At 47.4% G+C, this 22954-nt stretch overlaps 1 protein-coding gene across 2 annotated transcripts in view; it reads right to left on the reverse strand.

Moving 5' to 3' along the window:
• LOC147641123 (uncharacterized) overlaps window positions 1-18821 on the reverse strand; it is a 97920-nt gene extending 79099 nt beyond the window's left edge. Inside the window, exons 1-2 of one of the 2 annotated variants that reach the window (XM_086818335.1) lie at window positions 18623-18821; window positions 17616-17848 (exon numbers count right to left, since the gene is read on the reverse strand). In XM_086818335.1, coding sequence (XP_086674461.1) covers window positions 17616-17848; window positions 18623-18683 — 294 coding nt within the window. In that variant the 5' untranslated portion in view covers window positions 18684-18821. The remainder of the gene's footprint in view (window positions 1-17615; window positions 17849-18622) is intronic. The other variant, XM_086818343.1, reaches the window with a different exon arrangement.
• Window positions 18822-22954: the final 4133 nt, after the last annotated feature.

Raw genomic sequence — 22954 nt, forward strand, 5'->3', positions numbered from 1 at the left:
TGCTATCTATTTTCTACACTCTACTTGCTCTTGTGGTCTCAGATTTGGTTATCATCTCCGCTGCGTATTTTGACATGAGCAGCCTACCATTCAGGCTGCAGGAGATCAGTGGATAATTCGGAATGGTTTACTATTCCGTAATGACAAAATTTGTGTACCACAGATCCCGGACATTACGTCCAAGATTCTTAAGGAGTGTCACGACGCCCCTTCTGCTAGACACCCTGGGGTACACAGGACATGAGCTTTAGTGAAACACACTTTTTATTGACCAAAGATGAAAGGGTATGTAGAAGATTACGTCCTCAAGTGTCAAGTTTGTCATGCAAATAAAGCTGAACGGTTTAGATAGGCTGGGCTATTGCATCCTTTGTAAATCCCAGGTAATAAATGGGAAAGTATTTCCATGGATTTTATTACCGAATTACCAAGAACACGTCAAGGCCATGATTCTATTTGGGTTGTGGTGGATCACTAGACAAAAATGGCTAGATTTTTACCGACACAGAAGACCATTACAGCTACGTAATTAGCATGGCAGTTTATCGAGCAATTGTTTAGACTGTACGGGTTACCACAGGGGACATAGTTAGTGATAGAGACTCTAAGTTTACAAGTGACTTTTGGAGACTTGTTTTTGAGAAGTTGAAAACAACTTTGAATTTGAGTTCCTCGAATCACCCTCAATCTGATGGCCAGACTGAAAGAGTTGATCAAATTTTGGAGGATATGCTTCGAGCATGTGTCTCCAAAAGACAGAGTTCATGGGAGGATTATTTTCCTGTGTTAGAATTTGCATATAATAGTACTAAGCATACGAGTACAGGTTTTAGTCCTTTTATACTTATGTATGGCTTTAAACCTAGATCACCTGTGTTAGAATTTGCATATAATAGTACTAAGCATACGAGTACAGGTTTTAGTCCTTTTATACTTATGTATGGCTTTCAACCTAGATCACCTGTTACAGTGGGATTTTCAGGACTTCAGCATGATGTAGCACGTAATTTTTTTACACGATATGCAAGAAATGTTACAAGTTGCAAAAGAATCTATTAGAAGTGCTCAAGATAGAGACAGATTTTATTCTAATAGACATCGTTCACCCAGAGAGTTCTCTGAAGGAACGATGGTGTATTTGCGAGTTCCGAAAGATTCCGAGACTTTACGACAAGTAGATCTCCGAAATTATCCCCTAGATACTGTGGACCATTTCGTATTACACGACGGATTGGTTCAGTCGCATATGAATTGGATTTGCCTTCTCATGTGAAAGTTCATCCTGTATTTCATGTTAGTAGACTTAAGGAAGTGCTGGGTGGAACACACAAATTAGTTACTCCTCAAGAAATCATAGATGTCGAGGACATGACATTTGTTCCACACGAACCGGAAAAGATTCTTGGATTTCGTGAAAGACAATTGCGTAATACACTTATCACAGAATACAAGATCAAGTGGAAGGATCGTGTTGAGGAGGATGCTACATGGGAGACATTGACTACCCTTCAGAGGGATTACCCTAGCTTTTTAGTAAAGCTCAGGAGTGAGCTCTTAGAGGAAGGGGAGTATGTCATGCGCACAGTGTGTATCTACCATGTGATACACGCACACAAGACTAGCTTTGAGGTTTGGAGAAGCTTGGAGCTAGGCAGACAGATTGGCGAGCTGAGTTAGGGATAGACTAACGGATGGACACCCAAGTATGGACGTGCGGGCGCCCAAGTGTGGACGCCCAATGACCGGCCAAGAGCCTATAAAAGGGTGGCCAGGGTTAGTCATTAGTTCATAGAGTCTCACGTGTCTTTGTGAGAGCTCTATGGTCAAGAGCCTTGATCTAGTGCAGACGTGCACCTGCTTTATGCAGCCAAGGCCGGCAACAGTCTCGAGGCCCGCGAGGGTAGCTTCGTGGCGGTATGGGAAGTCACGAGGTAGAGATTGGTCGGTACGTCCATCTCAGCTCGTGGCTCGGTGGGGACAGCCAAGACTTGTGGGCTTGCCCACGGCTGTCAAGGTTGGGTGGTGAGTCAGGCCTGCACCCCCTTCACGTTTGTTTGGTTTGATTGCAAGTTTCGAGCCTTGTACCAGGAGCGTTCTACGAGGTGATCCTATGGGGATTTGACAACTATGGATTGGCTACACTTGCAGGATATTTCAGTGGTATCAGCCTTATACAACCTTATACAGTTGCGGACAACTATCTTATAAGACGGAGGGGATGTCACCATTTGGTCCCTTCACCTGTCTAGACCAGTGTTTTACACACTGGGTGGAACCAAGGTGTGAACGGGGATTTTTTCCACAAAAGAAAGCGGGAGCATTAACTAGCAAAGTTTTGGCCTGAAAAGATGGCATCTGGGCAAAAGTAGTGTAGGATTTTCATCATTAAAGTGATAAGTTAGTTTTTTCACACATTACTAACAAAGGGATGGACATATTATTATTATTGGACACGTATATGTGGACAAAAGAAGGCACCTACTCCAATCTTGGGGAGCAAGTTTAGGAAAAGCTTAAAAGTAGCTATTTTTTGGAAGCAAAGCCACTTATGGCAAAAAGGGGAAAAGAGCTGCAAATATGGCCGTCCAAATTCATTAAAAAGAAATTGGTTCTCTCTCTCTCTCTCTTGGGCATGCGCTTACACCCTCAGCAAGCAACAAACTCTCTCTCCCTCTTGCACTGAATTGTCCGTACCGCTGCCGCCACTAGAAAAGTAGCCGTACAGTCGTCAGCTTTCTCCCTCTTCTTCTACGCTAGCCGTACGCTGCAACAAGGCTGTTCTCTCTGGCCATACAGATTGGGCAGCCGACAATGTTCTTTTGTTCTCTCTCTACTCAGGCCGTATGGGATACGACAGCCATACCACTCGCCTCCCTCTTTGCGCAGGCCGTACAGTGGAGCTGCAAGCGGCACAATACTCCTTTCTCTCTACACTAACTGAACAGGGGTACAGCTACCGACAAAGCATGTCCATACAGCCGTACAGGGACTGTACCAACTCATACGTGTGAAAACCAACACGGTCGGTTTGAGGGCAGTTTTGGATTGTCTTTGGGAACTCCTTGTCAGTCTTGGAGTTGAGTTGCTTTGCCAAAGTATTGTGGAAAATATCCGGTGTCTTCACCTGCACCTTGGTTCTCTTCGTAAAAGAAAAGCTTCTATCTTAATAAAGAAGTACCTACAGGAAGCCGGCCGGCTCAGTGTAGTGTCTATTTATATTTCTTGTGCTATCTTTTGTCATGTGCACTCTATCTGAAGGTTAGAAGAGTTCTGTCTCTTGCCCCCAATCTCCACGATTTGTGACACCCTCTTCAATGCACGTGGCCTTGTACTTGGCTAAGAGAGCCTGGTTGCCTACTTCTCATGAACAATCATAACAAATGAACACAAACAGAAACAAGATCATCTCCTCCCCGATTCAAGTCACAAAACTAAGGCAAGATCTTGTTAATAAACTTTAAAGAGGCCAGATATTACACAACCTCTGAGAGAGGTCGCTCGCTGAAGCTTTCGCTCCCCCCCCCTGCTCGCGCTGCAGCCTGCACGCCCACCCCCCTCCCCGCCCTCGCGTCTGCTCCCCCCGCCTGCCCCGTCCTATCTGCCTTCGCGTCTTCGTGCCCCCCCCCGCCCCTGCTCATTCGCGCCAGCCCCCCCGCCATTGCTCTTTCACGCCAGCCCCCCCCTGCTCCGTCTCCTTCGCGCCCCTGCTCTCTCCCCTTCATCCGTGACCCGCCCCCTCCGCCTGCCTTCGCCCTCTCCCCCCACCCTTTTCGTGTTTCATCCGCCCACCCCCCCCCGCCCTTTCGCCGCCTCTGTTTTCAGCCCCTCCCCTCATTTTCTTTCCGCCCCCCTCTGTTTCCCCCCCCCCCTCCTCTGTCTTCCGCCTTTCCCCCTCCGCCCCTCCCCGCTCCGCCTTTTGTGCAACTCGGTTCTTGCAGGACACTCCGGTTACGCTTCGCCTTCGACTAAGCTTCAGACACTGATGGAGTTTCCTCCCGCCCCGCCTCAGAGGGACTCGTCCGCAGCCCCCTCGCCCACCCCTGAGGATACCCCCATCAGGCTTTCTCTTTCGCCAGAAGAGAAAGCGACCTCGCCGTAGAGGTGGAACGCCTCCAGGCACATTCCACCATCTGCCGTATAGTCGGCACTCGCCCCAGCAGAGGGGAGATCCGGGATCTTCTCCAGGCCCGCCTTCTTGCAGATGTGGGCAAGATCCTGGACGTTCAGTTTACTGGGCCGCGGACACTACCAAATTGAGTTCGAGTCAGCCCAGAGCGTGGCCCAGTCCTAGCCATGAGTCCCCTTGACATCAAGGGCGCTCGGGCCTTTTTCAGACCTTGGCAGCATGGCTTCCACCCAACAGCGGCCGAGCAAGGAGAGCGCCTATTCCATGTCACAGTTTGCTTCCCTGGACTCCGCCGCGAGTACCTTCCGCTCCTTTCTAGGATAGGAGCATTGGTGGGCTCGGTGCTTGAGATTGGCCCCACAGCAGCTTCAGTGTGGTGGCTAGAGCAGCTGGCCTGCCTTCGGTCAGGGTTTTGGTTCCTGACATCTCCTCCCTTCCGAAGGTCATTCAGCTACCTAGGATAGGAGGGAGATGGATCGATCAGAGAGTGGAGTTTTCAGGACTCCTGAATCAGTGTTTTATATGCAGGCAGGGGTCGGCCACCTGGTCAAGGCCTGCCCTCGTAGGAGACCCCGGCCTTCACAGCAGCAACAGCAGGCCCCCGATGGCCTGCCCACAGATGCGGCTCGACAGGCAGCCTCCGGGACACCTGCTCAGCCCACAGAGACCTCGGAATGGCAGCCTGGACAGGGGCGCCGTAGAGGGAGACAGCCAACAGCAGCATGCCCAGAGACCGATGCAGCAGCAGTCACAGTCTCAGCATCACTGGGTTCCAGTGAGGAACAGCTTTGCTCCCCTCCAGGAGGAGACCCCAGCGCAGACGGAGGATCAGGAGATGCCAGCACCCCCTCCTTCGCCCCCGCCCCCCCTCCCACCTTGCTTCCACCTTCGCCTCCTCCCGTTCCCGCCCCCGTTTTGTCAGCGGCTCCTTCCCCACCCCCTTCTCCCCCCCTCCTCCCCCTCCACTCGCCCCAGCTCCCGGGAGGCCCTGGCAGTACCCTGGCGCTCACCTGCAGTCCGACGGGCACTGAGCACCGCAGAGGAGACTTGCTATGCCGATTCGGGCTTCACGGATATCCTCTATCCGTCGGCTGAGTCTCGACACTAGACAGCGCTCGGAGGCTTTTGACTACTCTCTCACACGGCTTTCTGGAACGGAGGGCCCCCATGAGCCAGCACCCATCACAGTTCATGTGGTGATACCTCCGGCCCGAGGGGAGGAGGCACTTGATTCAGCGGTGGCCTTCTCCTTCCCTCTCTGTGGCACTAGCGACCGGGAGTGGACTCTGGATCTCGCTCTTAGCATTTTGAAGACTCAAGCAGTTGAGTTTTCTCACCATGTGAGCAATCTGGAGATGACAGACGTGATAGGCCGACTCTGGGAGCTGGCTCATTTCTTTGATACCGGGAGTGCGGATGCCTCAGGGATTCGACATTTGGTGGTTCGCATAGTGGCAGACCTAGCACGCGACCCTGGTTATGTATGCATACACGAGGTTGCTCTCTCTGAGAGGGAGGGAGGCAGTCGCCATGGGACACAGCCACTGGCGCCTGATCCGAGATTCTTGCAGCACATCGGGTGGGCAGATTCGTAGCCGCTCGGATGGGGACTATTCTCCATCCAAGCCGCTTGCGAAGGCCCGCCATATGGCTGAGACAGCCTCCACCTCAGCAGGTCATCCATGAGGATCATCTCATGGAATGTACAGGGCCTTGGCGGCGCACACTATGTACGTTATCGTGGATGCTTGAGGCAGGAGCTTCAGAGATGCCTGGTTGGGGGCAGTATTGACATACTGATGATGCAGGAACACCATTTGAGTGAGAGCAGGATTCAGAGGTATGGTTCGGTGATGGCTGGTAGATGGGACACATTCTGGTCTGCAGGATTTGGCCCCTTAAGTGGGCAGGGAGGAGTATGTATGGTCATTGCGGATGTATGGCGGCAGGCCATTGTGGATCGCGGGGTCATTGTGCCTGGTAGAGCACAGTATGTTATTCTGAGGATGCACGATGAGCTCTTTGGCGTGCTCAATGTCTATGCGCCCAACCATGCTAGTGCCAGAGCAGAGTTCTGGACCCTTGTTACAGATGCATTGCCTGAGGCCGCACATTGGTGTGTCGGAGGACCCGGCCGATAGGGTGGGAGACAGTCATGTCACAGTGCACGGCACGGAGCTTGCAGCTTGGGAGCGATTTTGCATGACACTGCAGATCACAGATGCATGGCAGCATGAGGCTTTCTCCCGATCTCAGGACAATCTTAGTTTCTCTGGGTCAGATCGCCGGCAGGGAGGGAGGGACTAATCTATCACGGATTGATCGCTTTTATGTGGACAACAAGTTCGGGAAGCGTGGGGGCTCCGTTGGCATTCTCGTTGGCACCTCTTTTTCACATCATGCGCCAGTTATTTTGACACTTGAGGAGAGGACACGGGAGACCAGCTTGCAGTTGAGGATCCCAGAGAGGATACTTACAGATCCCAGTCTTTCTGAGGACATTGAGAGGATATGACATGATAGCCAGAGCTCTGACCTGGATGCAGCAGGCCAGTGTGCCCAGGGACTCATCGAGCTCAGCTCTTTTTTGCACACTGTAGCCTTGACACGGCTGGGAGAGACACGAGAGCGGGAGCGTCGCTTGAGACGTAGCCTTGCTTCGCTCCAGCGCCTTCAGGAGCAGCAGCCTACATGTGAGTGGGTGGCGTCCCAGCTAAGCCAGGCACGCCAGAAGGTTAGAGAGGCAGAGGAGCAGGACATGAGTTCTACTATCATCGCCAGGCCTCTCAGTGGACGCAACTTGGTGATAGAGTGACTGGGGAGTTCTTTGAGATTACCGGACCCCGCCATGCTCGAGCAGGAGTACGCCAGCTCAAGAGGCAGGACGGATCTTTAGCCACTGAGCCCGGGAAGATTAGAGCCATTGCCACTGAGTTCTATAGAGACCTGCTTTCAGCGGAGCCAGCCACGGAGGCACGTGATGCTTGCAGACAGACTGTGTGGGCCCATGTGCAGAGGAGGGTCACAAATCGTATGCGCACAGCTCTGGGTGAGACTCTTTCAGAGGATGAGCTTGTTGAGGCCTTGAGGGTACTTCCGCGCCATAGCTGTCCTAGGGAGGACGGATTGACGCCTGCCTTTTTTATGCGCTATTGGGACCTTTTGGGGCCAGGCCTCCGCAAGGGCTTTCAGTATGTTTTGGACACTCGGGTGATGCCACAGAGCTTTTCCGAGGGCTTGATCTGTCTTATCCCCAAGGGGGAGGGAGTGTCAGATGATATTCGGCATTGGAGACCTATTACGATCCTCAATGCTGTATACAAGGTCCTAGCAAAGGCCTTGAGTTTGAGGATCCAGCCCTTCCTTGGGGAGCTAATTCATGCTACCCAGACAGGATTCGTCAAGGAGCACAGTATCCTTGACAACATTTTCACCTTCTGGGAGGCGACGGCTCGAGCTAGATTTCTCGGTGAGGACCTGGTCGTGATGCTTCTCGATTTTGAGAAGGCATACGATAGAGTCGATTGGGGCTTCTTAGAGGGCACTATGCTTCCCCTGGGTTTTGAGCCAGTTTGGATTCGAGGAGTGGCGGCTCTATATTCCACAGCTCGTAGCCAGGTGCTGATGGCAGGAGGACGGGGGTCGAGTTTAGAGTTGACCAGATCAGTCCGTCAGGGGTGCGCTCTCGTCCCTTTTCTTTTTCTCTTCTTTGCTGAGGCTATGAGCATGTATCTGACAGCAGAGGAGGTTGGTTTGAGAGGACTCCAGCTCCCAGTCCGAGGTGAGGACCTACTCAATTCAGAGTTTGCTGATGACATGGGATTGTTTTTGCATGGCCAAGAGGCCAATCTTCAGAGGGCAGAGCAGTCACTACAGGTTTTAGGTGCAGCTTCGGGAGCATTGATCAATTGGCGCAAGACAGTGGCCTTTTGGATCAGTAGCACTCCCATTCCGGCATGGAGCCCAAACCCGGGTTTCAGATGGATTCCCCTTGGCACAGTAGTGCGGTATTTGGGTTGACAGATTGGACTTGATTTGTCACCTGAGCAGCAGATGGCCCCGCTTCTACTGAGCATTCGGAAGAAGCTTTTATATTGGAGTACAGCTCGGCTATCCTTGGCTGGGAGGGTGGTGGTGACAAATCAGGTGCTTTTAGCGACCATGTGGTACATCACGTCTTGCTGGATCTTCTCGAGCTGATCAAGAACTTCCTTTGGTCTGGGCGGGATGGTCAACCAGCCCGGGCTAAGGTTGCTTGGGCAGTTATTACTCTTCCGCTGGCCCAGGGGGGCTTGGGCATTATAGATCCAGTTGATCAGAGTAGAGCCTTATTGGGGAAGCTTATTGTTCGGGGGCTGCTTCCAAGCGCTGAGCCTTGGAAGGAGCTTCTTTTTCAGCGACTGCAGGCTAGGGCTCCCCCAGCAGGGGGCACTTGGGCACCAGAGATACGATGGATCTTCATAGAGATGAGGAGGACAGGCCTCAGTAGAGGATGGGAGGACAGATTTGCCTTGAGCATCCTGCGAGCTTGGGAGCTGCTGAGACCGGGGCTTTCTCAGAGACCTCCTACTTGTGATGAGGAGCGGGCCAGACAGCCGCTCATCTGGAGCCCCGCGGTACGCATAGAGCAGGGTCATATGCTGGGTTCTCGGCCTCGTCTAGCCTGGGGACCATTGGCGGCAGCAGGCCCAGCACACAGTTTTGGAGACTGGCAGGCCTTCTACAATCTCCCAGAGGAGATCCAGGTGGAGAGGCCGAGTCACTTCAGAGGGGGGCTGATTATGAGGGATGACATTCAGGAGGCACTCACTGAGGAGTGGTTCACGCCTTTCGAGCCAGCGGCCCCACGGTGGATGGAAGCCTTTACGCAGTTGGAGATCCTGATTGCTGTCAGAGCTTGCACTGAGGATGGTAGATACCTCTACTATGAGATCCAGGATGAGGGCAGACTTCAGAGAGTGGAGGCGGAGTCGCCTTTGGTTGCAGAGTGCATCTTTCAGAGGATACGGGTAGTGGCCGCCGCTGCCCGGAAGTGGCATATTGATCCAGACCTTGCAGATATGGACTTTGATTGGCGCATATGGGCATATGTTGCGCGGCCAGTGGGACCCTGGCGAGTACGAGTGGCATGATCCTTATGCGTCCCCCGAGGCCACAGAGATCACCTTTTTCCAGTACACTGTTCGGTTGGGGAGGCATATTTTGACTGCAAGGAGGATGGTCTCTCCAGCTGCATCGGAGCATTGGCGGCTACAAGGACTCTCACAGGAGTTCCTGGAGGATTTCTGGACCAGGCTCTGGGCTAGTCGACAGGCACGCAGGATCTCGACTTTCCAGTGGCTGGTTGCCCATAGGGGCTCTGCAGTTGGCACCTGGCTTGTCTACAGTGGTCTTCCGACGGCCTGCGTCCGATGCGGCCACCCATTGGAGACGCAGAGACACTACCCATGGGACTGTCCACAGGCGCAGCAGATTTGGCTGAGGATGCTGCGCATTTTGGCCCCCCTCTCTCCAGAGGGCATGTATACGTGGGGTGCCACTGCTTGGTCGACTTCGTCAAGGCCTGCTTTGGGATACGAGACGGAGCAGGACAGCCAGGCCATCAGATTCATTAGGGGCCAATGATACTAAGCTATAAAAAAGTGCCATGTGTCACCATAAAGTACACAAGTGATACTAAGGTATAAAAAACTCAAAATACACTAAGTGCCTAGCATTAATATACTAGCCTCGCCTTGTTCCTTCACCGGATTTCTCGTCCGCCGGTTGGACACAGGAGAGGGATTTACGATGGGAGCTCCTCAGCAGCCTCACCATCTGGTTCACCTGGAGAGCCCGTGTTTCAAGGCCTTTGAGGGGACACTGGAGCCACCAGCAGAGACTGTTCGGGGGATTTGACAGGAGTTGATCCACACCCTGCGAGGACAGTATGACCGTATCCGGAGCGACTCGGATGCGGCGATCTTGCGGCGCCAGGCCTTTCACAACACTTGGCGCAGCGGCCCCTTCTATACCCTACACGCGGGTACCCCCCGCTGGAACTACATGCCACCTGTTTGGATTTTCCCCCCTCCTATTGTATGATATAGCCTCGTACTGATATTTGTACTTTTTTGCACCTAGGGAGAGTCTCCCTAGCTGCCTTGATTGGATCTCTGCTCTGCCTACTTGCGAGCAGGAGAGGTTTTGTAGCCCAACGGGCGTTTTTTTTTTTAACTAATGAAAGGATCTTTTTCGGGGGAAAAAAAAAACTTTAAAGAGACCAAGGCAAGCACAAAAATTGCCTTGGAAGAGCCAAGGTGGCCAAGGAGAGATTCTGGCAACTATGGATATGGGAGCGCTGACCTCTCACGCGCCTACAAGAGAGTTACCTTAGCATGACCCCACTAATCGGGAGTGCTGACCTCTCACGCGCCTACAGGGGAGTTGACTTAGCATGACCCCACTAATCGGGAGGAGATTCTAGATGCCCTCTTCTTTGCATATGCTTCGTGGCTAGACTGCAGGATCCAAATGCCACAGATTGATGGCACCCAAACATTAGCACCACATTGGCAATCATAGGGCCTCTCATAGCGTTTCCTTTCAGATTTTAGGAAGAGGCTATGAGAGTCTCCGGCCTAGAAAGATCACCCTCTTTCTTTGGCTGCTGGCACACAGGAGCTTGGCAGTTGGCACCACTGGCCAGCAACTTCCCCACAGTGCGGCCACCCTCAAGAGACTCAACGACATTGTCCTTGGGATCGACCAAAGGCTCAACAATTATGGCAACGGATTCTCCGCATCTTCACTATGGACAGGGCCTTGACCTGGATCATTACATGAGGCACTATCGCAGAGCCACATAGGCTAAGGTGGTCAGGGCTTATGAGCAGGATGGGGGAGGACTAGTCCCAACCCCACCTAGAGATCACTCGCGACCAAGCTCATGCCAGAGATGGGAGATTTGCGGCACCATTGCAGCCTAGCACATTTGGCGAGCTAGATGCACCGAGGCCATCGAGGGTACCCGCCTGTTGAGTCCAACAAGAGCATTTGGCTCGACATCATTCATACCCTCCACGATCAGCAGGGGAAGCTTCAGGGAGGTTCTCACCGCATGCGGAGCTCGCGAGCAGCTTTCTTGAGGCTCTAGAGGCCCGACTCTTCTCACAGATAGAGGTGGTGACCCCACTTGGCAATACATACCACCTATTGTTGGAACTTGGAAGATTGGCGATTTCAAGCTTGTGATCTATGGCTAGAAGGTGCCTTGGATTATCCCATAAGTGGAAGCATGGGAAGTTGAAGCACCATATATAGGGTGTGGTGGCACCTTGTCATAGTCATCTCCTCCGGTCGGTGTTTTGGGAGGCAGCTCATCGGGAGATGGGAGCCCGGTGGAGGGTTGCTGCAGTGCCCATTGAGGGTGTTCGTGGTGTTCGATGGTGATGCATCTCCTACGTGCGTTAGTCTCCGCTGCGCATTCTGACATTATGAGATAGCCTTCTCCTCACACAGAGCACCCAGCTGGAGGAGTAGTGTCTCTTCCCCGTATGATCATGATCATAATTGGTTCTTCTCACGCTTTTTCTTGTTGGTTACCTGAGTCCTCACCCTTGTACTGGCAACATGCTCAAACACCATCATTAGGCTCATTCACAGTCTTAGTCAGCTGAAATGTAACCAGAGGATGCCACTCCGATGTTGGGAGTGACCAGTGACCATCCCTACCATGTGATGGACCTCTTTGAGTCTTGGACTTGATTTCTACACACTTGGGATATTTTTATTATAACTCCAATAGAATCCAACTTGTAACCCCCACTCCTCTTACAATAGCAATGAGCTGAATTTCTTTCAAGCAAAGCTTCAACAATGAGATCAGCCAATTGAACTTTCTTTGGTAGTACTGAAAAACACTTGCGAGCAAGATCTCGAGGTGTTACCCATGGATGCTATTCTTTTACCTAGACTATACTAAACCTTCTCTCTCTAAGAAACACGCGCGCACACATATGTACACACACGGATACAAAAATTTGTGCACACACATGCTCGCATACAACATACACACACGTGCTTGTCATAGTTGCCAGACGTTTTTAAAACGGAAAGTATTATATGAGTTTTATACTTTTAAAAAAGTTTTTTATTTTTGAAAAAGTTTTTTATTCATTATTTTTTTTTTGCTATAATTATGGCCTGTATATATAGTTTTCAAGCCTAGGAACCATAGATTTCATGTATAAAAGTTAAACTTGAATGGGAGAATTAGGGTTAGGGTTTCATGTGGGAGACATACACAGAGAGAAGGAGAGAGATAGAGAGAGAGACATGTGGGGATAAGTCAACTCAATGTATGAGTGTGTGACTCCCCTATCACACATGTATATTTGCACTAGTACACAGTGTGCACTTAGTACATTAAAAGTACTGAGTGTACTATGTACTATAACTTATGGGCTTGTACACACTATAAGGGTGGGCATAATGCCTTTACCCCAACATGGGAGAATTAGGGTTAGGGTTTCATGTGGGAGACATACACAGAGAGAGAGAGAGAGAGAGAGAGAGAGAGAGAGAGAGACATGGGGATAAGTCAACTCAATGTATGAGTGTGTGACTCCCCTATCACACATGTATATTTGCACTAGTACACATAGTGCACTTAGTACATTAAAAGTACTAAGTGTACTATGTACTATAACTTATGGGCTTGTACACACTATAAGGGTGGACATAATGCCTTTACCCCAACAACCTCCCACTTAAAGGCAAAGTGCCCTTAAGTAAAGGAAAAGAAAAATCAGCATGTACATGATAATATACAAGGCCATATCAAGGCTGAAACTGGCCTCATCCAATGCCCATCAAGTGTCTGCAATGAGCAAACCGCTCCGGAGGCAAACTCTTTATCAACAGATCAGCCGGGTTGTCATCCGTATGAATCTTAACAAGCTGAATTTGCTTGTTCTCTATCACCTCTCTGATGAAGTGATACTTCACATCCACATGCTTCGTCTTTGCATGAAAGACGGGGTTCTTTGCCAATTGGATGGCACTCTAACTGTCACAATGCAACTCTGCAAAACTTTGCCAATGTATTCCTTCTGAGACAAATACAACACATGCTGATTTCTGTCCCGAAGTATCCGCATACCCAAAATGTGATTTGCATCACCCAAATCCTTCATATCAAAGGTCTGATGCGGTCTCTTCTTCAAGGCATCCATCTCTTTACGAGATTTCCCGGCAATCAACATATCATCAACATACAAGATGAGGATCAATAGACTGCCATCCAAAGCTTTCTTGGTGTATAAGCAGTGATCTATGTCACTTCTCCTGAAATCCTGGGATTTCAGGAATGTATCAAATTTATGATACCATTCCCTTGGTGCCTGTTTGAGCCCATAAAGACTCTTTTTCAGCTTGCATACAAGCTTCTCCTTTCCATTCACTGCATAACCCTCTGGCTATTGCATATATATCTCCTCATGGAGATCACCGTGAAGAAAAGCAGTCTTCACATCCATCTGAATCAAATCCAGATCATCATGAGCAACCAAAGCTAATACAGCTCTAAGTGTGGTCATTTTGACCACTGGAGAGAAGATCTCATCAAAGTCCACACCATATTCCTGCTTGAAGCCCTTAGCCACTAACCTGGCTTTGTATCTTGGCTTTGCATCAGGTGCAACTTGTAAACCCACTTGCATGGCAAAATCTTCTTGCCTGTAGGCAAGTGCACCAACTTCCATGTTCCATTTTTGTGCAGAGAATCCATCTCTGACTTCATAGCACGCTCCCATAGAGCCTTGTCTGCCCTCTGTAAAGCCTCCTTATAACATGAGGACTCCCCACAGTCAGTGAGCATCAGGTAGTCAACCCCTGGAACAAACCTGTCAGGGGCTCTGGAGAGTCTTATGGACCTCCGTACCCAATGACCATCAATTTGCAGGTTGCTGTCCAGCCTGCATATCACCTATTGGTGGCTCCTGTTCCATGCCATAAGGTTGAAATGCCCGGTATCTCCTCTAACTGTGGGATATCCATAGGGATATCTTCTGCCATCTCTGGTTGTCCATTTGGACCATTTTCAGCACCATTTAAGGGCTGGTTTTGATGCTGTAATGGCTGATTTACAGCCCTTGGTTGTTGTCCATGATGTCCATCATCATCAAAGATGACTCTGCCAGGCTCCTGTTGCCTTGCAGGCTCCTTATACATGCATGTTTCATCAAAAATGACATCATTGCTGCGTATAATCTTTCTATTCACTGGATCCCAAAGTCTATACCCCATTTCACCTTTGTCACCATATCCTAGGAATACGCATTTGTGAGACTTAGGATCAAGTTTGGTGCGCATTTCCCTGCGTATGTGCACGTACGCAACGCAACCAAACACTCTCAAGTGCTTGTATGACGGAGGCTTCCCTGTCCATACTTCCTCTGGCACTTTCCCACCAAGCCTCGTGTTAGGTGACCTGTTTATAAGATGGACGGCTGTCATAATAGCTTCAGTCCAAAAACCATGAGGTAATGCAGCATGTGACAACATAGAACGGACCTTCTCCTGAATGGTCCTGTTCATCCTCTCTGCTGTCCCGTTTTGTGGAGGATCATAAGGAGTAGAGAGCTCCCTCTTGATGCCTTTAGCATCACAAAAGTCCTGAAACTGTTTGGACATATACTCTCCACCATTGTCGGAACGCAAAGCCTTCAGTGTTTTGCCAGTTTGATTCTCAACATGAGCAACAAACTTCTGAAACACTGAGAATGTATCACTCTTCAAACGAAGAGGATAAACCCACACCTTGCGTGTGGCATCATCAATAAAAGACACAAAGTATTTTGCCCCTCCCAAAGAAAGCTGAGGCATCTCACATACATCTGTATGCACAAGCTCTAACTGAGCATCTTTCTGTCCAAGAGCTTTCTTGTGGGGGCACTGGAGTTGCCTGCCATAAATACAATGTGCAAACACTGCACCAAAGCACACAAAGTGCTCACAGTTGTTCTCCCAAAGTTTATCTCCCACTGCGGAAGCACAAATGCAACTCTACTCCCACTGTATGTGATGAAATCACCAAAATCTGGTTGCTGCAGATTTAGGACAGCACCTTAAATGCGCTCTGTTCCCCTTTCAAAGCACTGTACAGCAGTACTAAGTGCTCACCAATGATGTACCAAACCTGTACCGGCAAGTACAGCAGCTGGAAATGAACCTTTTCCTCACTCAAATCAGTGTTCAGCCATGCCAAAACTTGCACAAAGTTGTACCAAATCTGTACCAGCAAGTACAGCAACAATAAATGCTCTCCTGGCTGTCCAAACAAGTGAAAATCAGACTTTTACAGTCCCGACCACTGCATACAACAGTCCCGAACAAAAATTGGGCAAAAGCCCCTTGACTGCAAGCTGATTTCTGAGGATTCAAGGCATAAAAGTCTTGCCTGCTGCTTTGCCAAGCTCAACAAGAATAAAATCTTGAAAAGCCCCTTGATTCAAGATCAATTTCTGATCATACATGGTACATTAACGCACATGAAGGCATCCAGAGTATTCACAATGCTTCCCCCTGGCCACATATACATCCAATACATAAAAGCCCTTTGATTTACAGGCACATTGAGTGCTTGACAGGCATCAACACATTGCCCAAAGCATCAAATGCCAGTGCCTGCATGCAAATCAACCCAATCGGCACAAAAGCCCTTTGATCTGCACTACAATTTTCTGCAATTTAGGCCCGAATGTGAGATTGCTCACATCATACAGCATGTATGAATGCCCAATGGCACAATTACATCAAAAGCCCCAAATTTTGACATCCAATTTCCTGCAAATTGACTCTGATTGTGACCAATGTCACCCAATTTTGCCAATTTTGCTCAAAAATTGAGCAATTTGGCACCTGTACCTGCTCAATTGATGATTGTACATGCTCAATTGATGATTGGACATGCAAAATCCCAAAAGATTGAAGCAAAATACCTCGTACAAGTTTTTGAAATCAGCTGATTTCTGTTGCAAAAAAGAGGGGGGTCGTGTTGATGCTACTGCAGTTAAAACTGTGCAGATGGCAGTTCCTCAGGGAGAGCAGCCCAAGACATGGGCACAGAATGATGCTGCTTCACGGCCTGCCAAGACAGCGCTGGACTTTGGCCAGCGTAAGGGCTAATAAGAACCAGTCGTCAGGTACAGAGAGTCGGAGCAGCGGACTGTTGGAGAAGCAGTAGCTTCAGCGACTATGCAATGCGACGGGCTCCACCTTTGTTACGCCTTGTGGCCAGCGCTACACGCGATGAGCTGAGCGCCACCCGCCAGCCTGCATGCGCGTATCCGTCCAACGCTTGCGTGCGCTAGTTCTGCACACGCAGCTCTTCGCCGCCTCCGCCTAGTAGCCAGCCGTCTAACGCCCAACGCTTTTGCTGCAAGCGCACGAGCTCAACTGCGACGACTTTCTGCCTTGCTTCTTTGTTATGCCTTGTGGCCACCAACGCCTTGCTTTGCTCACACTGCCTACGACTGGTTCAACAGCTCTAGGCACAGGCGACCAGCGGCCAGTTCTGCACACGCAGCACACATAGGCTCGTTTTGCAGCTCTTCTACAGTCGATTTCCAGCTCTGCACCCTTGAGAACAAAACCCTAAAACCAGGGCTCTGATACCAGTTGAATGGGAGAATTAGGGTTAGGGTTTCATGTGGGAGACATACACAGAGAGAAGAAGAGAGAGAGAGAGAGAGAGAGAGAGAGAGAGAGAGAGAGACATGTGGGGATAAGTCAACTCAATGTATGAGTGTGTGACTCCCCTATCACACATGTGTATTTGCACTAGTACACATAGTGCACTTAGTACATTAAAAGTACTAAGTGTACTATGTACTATAACTTATGGGCTTGTACACACTATAAGGGTGGGCATAATGCCTTTACCCCAACAAAACTTGTGCATGAAAACTCAAGAGTGAACAATTTAAAGCCTATGGCTATCATAATTCATTAAATCATAATGATAATACATGGTCTAGTGGCAACAATGCCATTCAACATTAACTTTAATATTGATTTACCAATGACCATTCAACATAAAACATTCATGCACAACAACAAACGCATCCCAAAAAAAATACTTTTTTATTTCTTACTTTTTTTATTAAAATTTTTAAAAAACGCTTCCCAAAAACTAGAACATTTTGAAATGTACACGTTATTTATTTTTTCAAAAAAAAATGTTCTTTTCAACTATGGTGTCCGTACATACATACTCCACACACATATGTGCCCATACATACATATACACACATACTCTCCACACACACACAAACGCATGCATACAAACATACACACACACACACATACATACATACAAGCATGCATGCATGCATGCATGCATACAAATCAGCATGTGTCCGGTTTTGTTGTGTGAAAAAAACTCATAACGGCATGCCTTTTTTGTGTATTAAAATGGATTTATGAAGAATGGGAAATTGAGGCTTACTGGAACTCGCCGAAATGCTTCATCAATTTCTTCCCGGCTCAGTCCCTTCCTCTCAAGAAAGGAACGCCGATGAACTATGGGAGAACCCCTCACTCTTGGGTGCGACAAAAAGTTGACTGCATTTTTCACTTGCTCCTCTCGGATCGGCTGTGGTTCCAAAAATGCCCACTGCTCAGCTTTCGGCGAGTCTTCTTTTGAGCTTGGGCTAGTCTTAGCCTCTTCTGTTACTAAACCTACACACCATAGAAAGACCACCTATTAACTCCCAGGAGTCCAGCAACAAGACCCTAATTAAGCACGGTATCCACAAATATATACATGCATATAAAGATATATGGAGACACATATATATATGTATATCTATATGTAAGTATGTCTATAAGTTTGTATGTATGTATGTATGTATGTATGTGAGTGTACATACACACATAGATACATTAACTATTCATATAAAAATATGTGTACATGCGCACATCCATATACTATACATATTCACATAAACTAGAGTGGACACGCCCAAACATCCATAAATTGATTGTGCTCCATGAAAATTTTGCATCGAAAGGTTTGATTTTCAGCAATATAACCCCAATTCTTAAATCTGCGGAGATAAGGTTCATTTCTCAACCCCAATCCCAACATTTTCTTTAAAAGAAAACCTAACTTCACAGAACCCCTTAATCACCACAGATTCTGCAATGATGAAGTATCTGCAGACATAACCTTTGCATACCCAAGCCTTACCTGTAAACTCAAACCCTAATCCAAAAATCTCCAGATAGATTACCCTACCACCAAAAAAGCTTAGTATCTGCGAGCTCAAACCCTTAATCTGTGCATGTCCAAACCCGGATGCCATCAAAGCTCCTAAGAAATAAAGTGCAGAATAAAAACCTAATCTGTGCATATCCCTGACCCTAAAGCCATTAAAGCTTCAAACATAGCATCTGCAAGCTCACCTAATTCTAACAGATCGAAACAGGCAATTCGGCATTGAAGAGAAGAACCTGGTAGAGCAGAGTTGATCTCGGGAGGCTGTGGCGTAGGGGGCGATGCTGCGGAAGCCATGGCTGGAGTTGAGGATGCCCTTCGCAGGAGCCAGGCTAGGTTGTTCCGTCTTCTCCAAATAAGCTTCGAAAAGCAATGAATTTTCAAACGTAATCGATGATGAGTTTAACGCAAGGAATCTTTTGCCACACAAATAAATTGATCGAAGTTTTATCTTCTTTTTTATATATGGTTGGATGATGGGAGTTTATCTTTTAAGGCTGGATGGTGGAACATAGGCATTGCCCGTCCAATCTTTTGTTGGCTTGGCTACCACGAGATGCGTGTCAATCCAACCAATGCACCAGGGTTCTTACAACAAAATTGTCGCTCGGATCGGTTGTCATAGCAACTGCGACCCAGTACCCATCGATATTGCAATTTTTGAGGGCCAGTGTTGAATATCTAATGGGCAAACAAGCTATAACCAATCACATGCTAAGAAATAGTGATTGGCTTGCCATTCCTTTTCTAGGGAGGGTTTTCAACATTGCTTATGTTGAATAACACGATGAAAATTCTGCTTCCATCCATCCCCATAGGAAGCCGTGTTACTTGCCCACTGTAAACATGCGATGTATGTATGCAAACTAAGCTAGTAGGGGTTTAAACCCAAGCACATTAGCCTACATAAGAGTCGAATGCTTTGCCAACTGGACTCATCGCTATGTACAAATTCAATTATCGAATTTATTTGTAACAAACTTATACAACAATAAATTAGAGATTTCACACAAATAAAACAAACAAAATTCAAGAGATAAGCATGATTCAATGGATCAAAACAACCCTTTGCTGCTAGAACTCACAGAGTGGATCACACTTGCATTACTTAGTTTTGTATTCAACATGTTATCTATTGAGGACAAAGTTGATGGGACTAACTACCCATCGTGGTCCTATATGATGAGGCATGTACTGGTTGCTAAAGGCCTTTAGAATATGGTTAGTGGTAGTGAAACTCATCCTATTTCACAACTACCAGTGCAACCTAGTGCTGCATTGCTTGCACTTTCTGTGAAGCGAAGCATTATTCCTCATATTCGATCATGTAAGCCTTCAAAACAGGCATGGGATGCACTTGCTGCATTATACCAGGTGCGCAATAAAGCATGTGTTGCATATCTACACAAACAGTTGGAATCTGAGAACATGAATGAGGGAGACTTAATGTAAGATCCCCCTGTTCCCACCGAGCAACGGATTCGGGTACTAGCACAGCGGAAGTAGCACTTCTTGCGCGAGGCAGGGTCCCACACTCGGGGCCTCATCCATGGATATCCGGACAAAAGACTAATCCGTCGGATTTTCCAAAACCGAACCCGGAAAAACTTCCCTTATCCAGAAAGCATGGGCGATTCCTCCAAGATAACTTTTTACTCTAACGTAGTCAAGACCATTAATAATGATCAAACTGATCCGACTGCACCTATAAAGATATTCGGTCAGATCAAGGAAGAAACTTGCACTTGGATCATTGGGATCAACGCTTTTTTCCCCATCAAGAGGCACAGCCGTTGATTCCTATCCATAGAACAATTACTATCCGGGACTTACTTCATCTAACGTAATAACAGAAATTGAGTCTCGATTTACGGATCCATCAATCCAGCCTAACCCCATCCGATCCCATGGGTTAGCCAACCGCCCAACCACTGTAGTGATGGGATCCAATTTGGAATTTGGTTAGGTTTTGTCCCGGGTACCAAGGAAAAGAGTTCCAAGGCCCCCTAGCCGGAAGTTCATGCAAACATAAAACTAGCCATACCACTTACACACCCAATATGAAATTGCCTTTTTCTTAGCATCAGCTAACTTTAAAACAATCCTTTAATGAAACCATAGTACCACTGATCATAATCTTCCAATTTATCCGGTTGATTCATAATTTCCCATCATTCCTTCATCAGAGTATCTATGGCATCATTGGCAACTAGAACGCTCACCACCTGTCCACACAGGGGCCTTTTCAATAGTCCCTAGCCCATAATACTCGGCAATATAATCACTTATAAAAATCAAGATGGACTCTCGTTGAAGATCAGCAAGATCAACCAACAGATCCATATAAAGAGCCATGGACTCATCCATTGAAGACCAGCAAGGTCAATCAACCAGATCCATGCCCGGTTTCACAAAACAACTCTTACTCCTTGTTCCAATATCTTCCTCGACGCACGCGTGGGTATCCTAGGCGACCCAGAGCCCGAGCACCGTATGGTCAGCACCCTCTAGGATCCTTCGCAGGTGACCTAGCGCTTCACTCATAGGCCGCTTCCTTGGTCCCTCATCCACCGTACCGGAAGCTCACCATTTTAATCGAACCGAGGCTGGTCAAGACCTCGGTCGACCTTGCTACGCGAGACGTCCTCCATTGACTCTCCGTCAGCAGTTGCAACTTTAACAGTTAGGTCTCCACGACCTTAATCACAAGACGGTCAAAATGCTTCCCCAGCATTCTTGACATAAAACAGCCATTTACAAACAGCATTTACAAACAGTTTACAAATACAATTTCTATATTAACTCTCATTTTTCCACATTATCCCTCATACAATCCACATTACTTATTCCACATTTCATTTATATGTGTACTCATCCAATCACATCATTTTCCATCTCTTCACTTCAGATTCCTTCACATCACATATCATATATTCACATCCATATCCACATCCATACATCCACATCCACATCCACATCCACATTCACATCCATACATCCACATCTACATGCTTATCTCCATTTTCACATCCTCATTTATACATCCACATCCCATATCCACATTCATACATACACATCCATATCCGCATTTATACATACACATCCATATCCACATCCACATGCATACATTCATTATCACATCCTCAGTCATACATCCACATCCACATACACATGCATACATTCATTATCACATCCACATGCATACATTCATTATCACATCCTCAGTCATACATCCACATCCACATCCACATGCATACATTCATTATCACATCCTCAGTCATATCCGCATTTATACATACACATCCATATCCACATCCACATGCATACATTCATTATCACATCCTCAGTCACATCCACATGCATACATTCATTATCACATCCTCAGTCATACATCCACATCCACATACATACATACATCCACATCCACATTCCCATTCACATCTATACATCCATATCTACATGCACATTCACATCCATACATCCACATCTATATCCTCATTCACATCCATACATCCACAGTCATGCATCCACATCTACATGCATACATCCATACATACACATCCACATTTACATCCATGCATCCACATCCACATCCTCATTCACATCCATACATCCACATTCATACATCCACATCCACATCCACATCCACATTCACATCCATACATCCACATCTACATGCTTATCTCCATTTTCACATCTTCATTTATACATCCACATCCCATATCTACATTCATACATACACATCCATATCCACATCCACATGCTCATACATCCACATCCACATTCCCATTCACATATATACATCCATATCTACATGCACATTTACATCCATACATCCACATCTATATCCTCATTCACATCCATACATCCACATTCATGCATCCACATCTACATGCTTATCTCCATTTTCACATCCTCATTTATACATCCACATCCCATATCCACATTCATACATACACATCCATATCCACATCCACATGCATACATACATCCACATCCACATTCCCATTCACATATATACATCCATATCTACATACACATTCACATCCATACATCCACATCTATATGCTCATTCACATCCATACATCCACATTCATACATCCACATCTACATGCATTCATCCATACATCCACATCCACATTTACATCCATGCATCCACATCTACATGCATTCATCCATACATCCACATCCACATTTACATCCATGCATCCACATCTACATCCTCATTCACATCCATACATCCACATTCATACATCCATACATCCACATTCATACATCCACATCCACATCCACATTCACATCCATACATCCACATCTACATGCTTATCTCCATTTTCACATCCTCATTTATACATCCACATCCCATATCCACATTCATACATATACATCCATATCCACATCCACATGCTCATACATCCACATCCACATTCCCATTCACATATATACATCCATATCTACATGCACATTTACATCCATACATCCACATCTATATCCTCATTCACATCCATACATCCACATTCATGCATCCACATCTACATGCTTATCTCCATTTTCACATCCTCATTTAT

The sequence above is a fragment of the Cibotium barometz genome, chromosome 2, assembly GCF_041138505.1.
Source record: "Cibotium barometz isolate CiBa-2024 chromosome 2, ASM4113850v1, whole genome shotgun sequence".
Classification (NCBI taxonomy): Eukaryota; Viridiplantae; Streptophyta; class Polypodiopsida; order Cyatheales; family Cibotiaceae; genus Cibotium; species Cibotium barometz.